General features: G+C 41.7%; 1 protein-coding gene across 1 annotated transcript in view; it reads left to right on the top strand.

The window, feature by feature from the left end:
- Nucleotides 1-110: 110 nt before the first annotated feature.
- trit1 (tRNA isopentenyltransferase 1) overlaps nt 111-9,895 on the top strand; it is a 45,449-nt gene continuing 35,664 nt past the window's right edge. The window contains exon 1 of the mRNA XM_034705329.1: nt 111-376. Within this exon, the coding sequence (XP_034561220.1) occupies nt 218-376 (159 nt within the window). The 5' untranslated portion in view covers nt 111-217. The remainder of the gene's footprint in view (nt 377-9,895) is intronic.

Below are 9,895 nucleotides of genomic sequence, written 5' to 3'. Positions count from 1 at the left end.
GTGGGAATCAGAGCGTGCACTTTACGTCAATTGGGGCTCAAATGTTCAATGATGGCATCATTTAGTCCCTAAAATGAAAGACTCTCCACCTAAAAGCCAATCAATTACTGTTGCCAGAGTAACGGCTGCCTGTTGCCTGGTAACAGAGCCCTCCTCTCAGCTGTACGTCCACTACGCATGCGCGTTGTAGTCAGCTGGGTTCTGAGGAAGCAGCATCATGGCGGCGTCCGCTCGCGGCGTGCAGTGTGCCTTGAGGAGAGCGATGGTTCCGTCTTTGGTGGTGATTTTAGGAGCTACCGGCACCGGCAAGTCCAAGCTGGCGATCGAGATCGGTAAACAGCTTCAGGGAGAAATCATCAGCGCCGATTCCATGCAGGTAGGACGACCACTAACACGAGGAAATGCCCGGGGAGTCCTTGACATGGCAGCCATAATGCTTCAGCAAAGCTGAATAAAACATCTACTGTGCAGCTTATTTAACACAGATTAGAAAATAAGTTGCCACACTTTCATCTAACGCGATCCAACTTTCTGAATATGGAGGTTTTGGAGCTTGACGTTGCTTCGTAGGATGGGCATCTTTAGCTAAAGCGCAAACCAGGACGTGGAAATGACAGTTAACAATTATCATAAACCGACTAATCCTTCACCATTATCAATCAGATGCTTGAACAGACTCATACATCTATCACTAAACCTCACCTTTAATGTGTCCTGACAGCAAAGAAGACCTTGTTGACGTGTTTGAGTCACATTAGCAGGCCTGCAGGGCCTGAAGCCCGCAGAGACACAGCAGCAGCTAAAGAAAACAAGACATGCTCCAAACATCCTTACAAAAATATTCAACAGCGTTTGTTTCTCTCTGGAGACCAGTTGGTATACACTGGGCTCGTTTTAGTATAGAGGAAAGAGAAAATGCTTTGAAGTCTTTTAAAAACAGGCAAAAGAGGAAGAGAGGATAGTGATTTTAAGAAATAGCTCTAGTCAGGGTGCCACAGTCGTACTTTTTTGCTCCTCCTGTCCTGCTGTATTGAACAGTAGCCTGCATCGTGTTTTCAACGTTTGCTTTACTTTAAAACCTTGTCACTTTGTCACAGCAGTGAAAAGAAACTTAAGACTGAATGCTAAGTTTAGATGAGTCACTCGTAAAAGCTAGGACAGTGTGCACATAATGATTATTTACTGTTGACACTGAGCAGAATAACAATTCAACAAATGAACTGGTTTAGCCATACTAAAGTTATGTTTAAAAAGTGTACCAACAGATAAATAATCATTGATAAAGTGAGGGAATAAAGTGCAATTTTTAACAGAAAGAAGCAAAACTTTGATTGTATAAACTTTAAATTCAGTAGTTTAAATGAACTGCCCCTTTGCTTGGAGGATAAGTATGAAACTGAGCATTTGATTTATCTTAACAACCTGCCAACATGCTTCCTTTTATACAACCTTCAGGTGTTTCATAAAGTACGCATGGATGTGTAGAGCAACCCTGTACAACAGACATGTTTTAAATTCTCTTATCTCAAGTTAAGTTTTGATTATAACCGTCACTGAGGTATTAATCAAAATGTATCCTTATTATTGAGAACATAACATAGTTACAACATAGATATAGTCATAGCTAGTTATATAGAACATGACTGCATCATATTGACAGATTTTCCAAGTATTATGTCCGTGCTATTTACTAACTAGAATGGCGGTCTTTCAACCAGTCTTGTAGTTAGGGTTGAAATGATGAGAGGTTTTGATGGTTGGATTAAAGTGAAAGTAAAAACCACAGTTTTACAATGCTTAACTCAACTGAACGCAAACTTGTTATACATCTGGATAGCTTGTATACAGCTGAATGAAATTACATGGCTTACATGGCAGGTGCAAAGCAGTGCAAGTGCAATAAAAACACAGAAAAACAATACAATATCATTATTATTGTAGATTTATTCATCGTACAGAATTATTAATGTATAAGATCACATGAATATTCTTTGGAAGTTGTATTATGCTACCTTTTGAAACAGAAATAACTGAGTAATAATGTAATACAGTACAAAATAGTGATATACAGTATTTAAGTATTTAAAGACTAAGACTAAGATGAACTCTACTGATCTATTAGGGGTAAATGTACTGATGTAAGGAATAAACTGAAGTGTTAATGTCGTCATTTATTTTAAGTGCTTCAGAAAATCCTGTCTGTAATATTTTTGGTTTGTTTGTAGTTAAATAATTGTGCTAATTTAGTTCCCTACCAACTAACTGCTTCATTAAGTAACTTGCCACACATAATTTCACTCAGTTATTATGTTGGGTGTGTAGTGCTAGGTTGTGACCCTGCAGATGCTGCATCAACATGCTACAGCAGCAGGTTTTGCAGACAGGTGATCCATTGTCTTGAAGAACTTCTCGGTCATTCTTGGTTTACCTGAAATTCCCCCACACTGCTGACTTCCCTCGTTTCTTCAGTGGATACAAAGCTTTGCTGCCTGGTCCCTTGGCTAAAGTGAAGCTAATGTAGCGTAGCCTCCATGTCTCTTGATATGCACAGCACATTAAGCTGGAGCGCTACAGGTGTTGCTTTGTTTTTTTGTTCTGTGCAGGTTGCACCGAACATAATGTACCAGGTCCTTTTTTTCATTACCAGGTCTGACACTCGGTGTCACGAAGCCTCTAGGATTAATTAAGTGTGACGTTTTAAAGTGTGGTTAACCCATTAATTGCTGTGTCCCTATTATTCACTTTGTTAAAGCACCACCTTCCACTACAATGTCAATTTAAACAGTAGAAGAAGAATTATTACCTTTCTTACAGTGCCAACAAAAAGTGTACTAGTTTAAGACTCCTGAAAGAACTCATTGGAGAGACATAAACAGTGTAACAGTCCTTAGTTTATGTACCATATAATGAAGCAGGTCCTTGACTGACAAAATAAATAAAGATCAGTCATAAGTGAGTTAACACTGTAACATTAAAAAGTGTCCATAAAGATATATTGGTTCATTTCATACTGTATTTTATTGCTAATCCAGGCACAGTATTAAAACAACTTTAATAGGAAGTCCTTCAAAGTTTATATGATTAGCAGTGGTCTGTGTGTGTGTGTGTGTGTGTGTGTGTGTGTGTGTGTGTGTGTGTGTGTGTGTGTGTGTGTGTGTGTGTGTGTGTGTGTGTGTGTGTGTGTGTGTGTGTGTGTGTGTGTGTGTGTGTGTGTGTGTGTGTGTGTGTGTGTGTGTGTGTGTGTGTGTGTGTGTGTGTGAATGCAGTAACATTTAAAGAACTCTCAGGCATATGTCCCTTCGCTCTCCTCTTGCTCTCTGCTCTCTCAGCCCCGCCTCCCTTTTAGTTCTCAGGCTCTGTTGCCACAGCAACCAGAGGGCATGAACACAAAGAAAAGGTTGGATACAGGTTGGAGTCAGGGTCACAACACCTCACAATGTGGATACATAAACAAAAACACACACAAATATACACACGTTTAATCCACTTTATCCAATCAGAATTCCCTCTTTCATCACCTTTCATCCGTCTCAGCACCACCACCCCCATTCCCTCCCTCCATCCCTTCTCCTGGTGTGCATTGTCCTTGAGAGTGTGCGTCCCAGTGGGGAGCGCCTCTTCCAGCAGTCACCTGGTACTGGGTAAACTGGGTTACGCTAATAACATTTGAGCCCAGAATATCTCAGCGACCAGCAGCTCTGGTGGAGAGAAACTGTGGCCTAGATAGAGCACAGCAGCCCTGCCTCTCTCCTCGTTCCCTGGCCTTGTTGCTACCCTCCTGTTGGTGTGTGTGACAGCCAGAGAAAGCCAGCGAGACACGCAGACATGGAGCGAGTGAGAAAGAGACTTGCTTATGTGAGAATGAGGCTGTGTATAGGCTGGAGCTGGCCTGTGTTGTCTTTGGGATAGGAAACAGTCTGGTCTTGTTTGGGAGAAAGCAGCATTGTGCTGAGCTGGTGCATATTCAGCGCCGTGCTATGCCGGCCCAGCAGCTGATAGTGAATGGGCACGCTGTGGCCACTGGGAAGTGTCCATTGTCCCACGGAGAATTGGTTCCCACACTCCCTAACACTCCTATTGTGTTAACATCACCCCCTCCCGCCCCTGGCCCAGGCCCCCAACCCACAGTTCATTGGACATGCAGGGGATATTATTCACTCATTAAAAGAACATGCTATCTATGGCACACACATACAAACACTCAGCTGTACTGTCAATGAATGAGGCACTGCCAAATAGTGGAAACTGGGGGATCCCAAAGTGGGGGTCCTCCCAACCAATTATCAGCACTCTATCGTCCCCTATATCATACTATATTATAGGAAAATGGGTCCATGCATGATTCATATTATAGGCCTACAACCCCTCTTTACCTCTCACCTTGCCTATATATAAAAATGGACATCCTAAGATTGTGTAAAGGCTTTAATTAGCCAAGTCTTTTAATTCCACGCAGAGAATAAGAGGTTTCTGTGTGCCAGTTCATAACTAGATGGAACTGAAATAGCAGTACAGAACATTATGTGCTTTACTAAATTAAACTGCCCTTGAACAGTTAATTTCCTGTGGTTTCATTTCTAGTACTTGCTGCTTTACCATTAGAAACAAATGGTTTCCTATCCGCTCTGTTGCAGTTAGCTTCCCACAGGTAGCATTCAAAGGCTTAAAATAGTCTTTTTAAAGTAATCTGAAGACTACTTTAAGAAATATGTTGTAGGGCTGTGGATGAGAGTTTGAGTTTTGCTGCATTAATGTATTGTTGCTCGTACAGTACTCCTGCATTAAGGCGGAGAGATGCCGTTGCACTGATCGTTCATCATGCATAAAGTGTAGAGTCTAATTGGTTGAGTCAGGCCTGTGATGAGCTGTTATGGAAAGACATTTGTTAATCAAATGTCACCTCAAGGGAGAGGATGATTTACCAGATGCCGCCTAATGATACGATGACACTGTAAGTATCAAATCCCTGACAGAGACAGAGACAGTGAGGGGATAAAGTCACTGCACTTCAGAGGTGCTTCATGAGAGGCATGCTCGAACCAAATCTGTTCCCTCAGAGCTGTGATCATCATTCCAATGCTGCCGTGTGTACGCTCTGCTGCACATCACATCAGTGAAATATACAGCAGCGTTCCCTGTCTCACTTCTCAGTTTAAGGATTTTGGCAGCTGCTGCACAAGCTGCTGCCAGTGTGCATGTTTTCTATGTTTTTACTGACTGACTTGGCAGGTGTCACTTTTTGAATACTTTACCCTCCTGTGAGTGGCAAACATAAACCACACATTACAATGCATCTCGTGCAAGTGGTGTGTTAGGGTTCTATGATATTGTGATTCAAACTTAAGGTACGATTCATGTTCAGCTAGCTTGGCACTTACATGTGTGATATTTTAGTTTGCCAGGCAGGAACACTTGAACTCACCATCAGTGAAGAGTTAAAAAAAAAGTTGGCTTGTAGTTGCGATGTAACCAAGCGGCAACCTCCAGCCGCGAGAATTGCAGCCGTGTCTACTTAAGGCTGGCTCCGGGAGTACTGGAAACCACATACACACAAATTCAAAAAAGACGATCTTAGCAGCAGAAATAAACACTTTTACAACCTGGTACAAAAAACAAGTGTAGTCTAGATAGCTCATTTCTAGATTGGCTCACACTGTACGGGGGTTGAACATTTTTATAACGCAGCAATGTTGAAGATATTAAGATTACGAGTTTTCCATAATCACAGGCACAGCTGACTTGACTGACAGGCGGGAACACTGTAGCTGTTGGCTAGGAGGCTCAAAGCCCACCTCTTTACCTCACACTAGCTAGACAGCAGTTAGGTTGAGAAGAGCACATCAAATATGGCTCCCTGCGGATGATTGGCTTCAAAACAGTGCTTCAGAAACAGATTGGTGACGTCACGGATACTACGCCCATTATTTGTTCAGTCTATGGATTTAACTTTTACTAAATGCGTACAAAAAGGAGGATGACTTTGAAATGAATGGTAAACGGATGCTGTGTTGTCTTCATACTATTAATGCATTATCTGCTCATATAGCTGCCTTCCATGATATCTGTGTTGAAACTTTGTGGACGGTTTTTAATAAACCACTCTCACTGCTAACCAAATGAACACATTTCAATTTTTTTTTGAGCATATGCAAATTCCTCATGCTCTCACAGCTTCCATTTTAATGTGTTAACTAATAACACATCGTTACCCCCAAAATAAATGGCACACAGGGTGTAAAAGAAAGGGGTGTGTGTTTGAGTTTATGTGGGGGCAAGGTTGGGAGTATCATAATAAAAGGCCATCAGAGGTCCTGAGGGGCAATTTAACAGGTCATGCACATGCATGCACCATTACTGAGATTTTTTGGGGCCATTGGGAGCACTGATGGTCTGTGACCCTTTGCTTTATGTATGTATGAAAGCAAAAGCTGCCGTATTCTCTCAAAGATGACATGAGGAGGGAAAATTTCCACAAAAGAGAACAATTTGTCAGGCTTGTGGTTTTCTGTTGAATGTGAGTAATGGGCCTGAACAGCAGGAAAGCTGTCATGTGTCATCTTGACCGTTATGGTGCCATAAAAGTGGAATAAAGGAGAGCTGTCTTGGTGGAACAAAAAAGAAGCACCAAGGACTGATTTGCCACTTATGCCGTAAATTTTGAAATGTGATGTTGTGAACTGATTTGTGGCTGTGAGCTGTGCTTCTTCTCTCAAAGGTTACGCTTGTTTTGGGTAGAGGTTGTTACTCACACACACACACACACACACACACACACACACACACACACACACACACACACACACACACACACACACACACACACACACACACACACACACACACACACACACACACACACACACACAATCATCAACACCAACTGCTTATCTACGCATTAAACAAATCTTACACCCAGAGTGTGTGAAGCTATGTGTTATATCCCTCTAATTCACTCCCCCTTGCATCCCTCCTCCCTCTCTCTGACGGTCTCTCTCTCTCACTCCCACTGTCTCTCTATCTGTCTGGTGTGGCGTTGACCTGTCTGGGCTTTGACACATCTATTTGTATTGTAACGGAGGCAAAGCTGCCTCCCACATCCAGTTTACGATGCGTCTTTTTAAGTAATCCAAACCTGAGTAGGAGCGAGCCAAAAAGGACGGCTCTTATTATTGTTGTGTGTGTGTGTGTGTGTGTGCGTGTGTGCGTGTGCGCGTGTGCGTGTGTGCGTGCGCGTGTGTGCGTGCGCACGTGAATCGCAGTCTGCGGGTGTGGTGATGCGGTCACCGCTACAGTAAAGCAGCAAGGGAGAAGAGGATGGAAGGGGAGGAGGAGGAGCGGGACAATGCCATGAATGATTTATTAGTCTGGCATTACTGGGCCAATCCCCACAGAGAGACAGAGGATAGAGGAGAGGAAGATGGAGGGATAAATTGTTGAAGGATGGTGCCTTGAGGGTAAAGGAGAAAAGGGGGAGAAAGAGAAAATAGATGGATAGATGTTCTGTGATTAATGTAAAGGAGAAATATATTCAGAGAGGGATGAAATTATAGAAATGCCTCTTATAGTTTGGTTAGACATTCACAGGGCTTCATCCAGGGGTCAGAAAGAGGATGAACTGTCCTCTGTCTCTCTGGACCTGAGCTGACTGATAATAACTGTCACCTCTGCTGTTGAGAGAGCAAAGCTTTCAACCTTTTTGCTTTTATGAAAGAAATTTAAAACTGCAAGATTATTATTTTTTTAATTGTTCGGGGTGTCTGCATCAGCTTTTAATGCCCCCAATCTCGATTCCATCTTTTGATATAGAGTGTCTGCTGATACAAAATCCAGATTCCATACTTGTATTGTAGTGTATCGCAATAGAGCGGCACGCTGTTTTTTGTTTGTTTACAAAAATTACTAGAGTAAACAAAATATCAAAAATGTCTTCAACTCATTCCATTTAACTTATTTAAGCTAGCATTGTTGTAAAACTGACATATAAAATCATAAATGTACTCAGTTTAACTTTAATTTTCTGTCACGAGGTAGGACGTACTATTTATGCAAAAACCTGCATTCTCTACCACGTAGATGGGCTGGTTATTGCCTTTTCACTCTCGCAAGGCCATTTAGAGAGAGTTTGTTGCATCAACGCAGCAGCCTTTCCCTCTGTTGCTTAAGCAAAAGAGCCATATTCTGTTGCATATTTAGTTTTTAGATGTAACTCATTGATAGTATTGAACCAAGCGGCAACCTCCGGAAGCGAGAATTGAAGCCAATGTGGAAGTGTTAAAAACTGCAGTTCCACTTGTGTCCACTCGAGGCTGGCCTGGAAGTACCGGTAACCACATTTACATCAATTAAAAAAAGACAATCTTTACAGAAGAAATAAACACGTTTACAGTCTGGTACTTAAAATGAGATTTGTCGGAATTGCTTATTTCTTGATCGGCACACACTGTACGGGGGTGAATTTTTTCATAACACAGCAATTTCGGAGATATTAAGATTACAAGTTTTCCGTAATGAGTGGCACAGAATGACTGACAGGCGGGAACACTGTAGCTGTTGGCTAGGAGGCTCAAAGCCCGCCTCTTTACCTCACACTAGCTTGACAGCAGTTAGGTTGAGAAGAGCATTTCCAATATTGCTCCCTCCGACGATTGGCTTCAAAAGAGGGCTTCAGAAAAAATGCCAAGATCAGCTCTGATCTAATATTTGAGATCGGGATCGAGACCTCTGTAAAACAATGTAGCAGATTTGCCTTTTTTAGAGGAGTCTACTTTTTTATTAAACAGTTATTAAAAGGCAGTGGCACTAATCCAATATTTTCTTCTGTTTTTTTTAGCTTCACTTTTTTAAAGTTGAAAATGTAAGACTCTCTGTCTGCAGAAATAAGTAACCTATCATTCTATGTGATGAGGTGAGGGGACCTTAATACAAAAATCCAATACAAGTTTTTGGAATTATGCTTGGCTTTGCATCATCTTCATAATGACAACCACAGCAGCACAATTAACCCATCCAGAGGCCTTGTTACTCAAGCATTTATGGTGATGAAATTTTGGAGTGATGTTTATTTTCTCTTATGTAATCGAGGCAATTAGTGGATTGGAGGAAGAGAAGCAAATTCCACAATGTTTTGCTTGAAGTCAAACTTATTGAACTGGAATCTGACCTGTGGTAACCCTTGTGTTAGTGCTCCTGTGTAGGTCCTCAGAAGGGTCCAAAATCAAGAGTGCTATATGGTGGGAGTGTATTTCTCAGGTAGAGTGTCAGGAAACGTAATTTTACAACGGCAGTCTGCGAAGGGGGGAAGACAGACAGAAATGGCAATATTCAGCTGGTGGTATAAAATGCAACAGACTCCTCAGTTATGGTCAAAAGGTGAAAAAATTAAGGTGTTCCTTGTAGCTGTACTAAGCCAACAGTGTCCCAGGGGGTAGTTTCATATTTGGGGGCATAAAAAAGGCTGCAGTCAGTGTTCTCATCGAGCTCTGTAAGGAAATGTCTGAGTGTAGTTACCAAAATGTTGTGGAAAAATTACGTGGAAAAGAAACTGTACCAGGATCAGTTACATCCTGCTGGTACAAGATCTTCTACAAAAAAATGTATTTATTTTCTAATTATATTTACATAATCTGTCATGGTCATCACTAATAAGAAGGAAATGCTTTAGGACAAATAATGAAATACCATTACTGGCGAACCAGTACTTGTTCGTAGACATGCTGAAAGCTTCCTTTATACCCCTTTATTCTTCCTTTGCCGTTTTCTGAATCTTATTTCATGTCTCAATGAGTGTTTGTTCTCTTCACCTCCTTCTTTTTTCCTCACCCCTCTCTGTCTTTTTCTGCCCTCTTTCTTTTATCCGTCCATGCTCCCCCCTTATTTATGTGGCACTGGAACAGCT

The sequence above is a fragment of the Notolabrus celidotus genome, chromosome 16 (assembly GCF_009762535.1).
Source record: "Notolabrus celidotus isolate fNotCel1 chromosome 16, fNotCel1.pri, whole genome shotgun sequence".
In the NCBI taxonomy this organism is placed as follows: Eukaryota; Metazoa; Chordata; class Actinopteri; order Labriformes; family Labridae; genus Notolabrus; species Notolabrus celidotus.
Note: the sequence above shows the minus strand (reverse complement) of the source record. Positions and strands in the feature narration are given on the sequence as shown.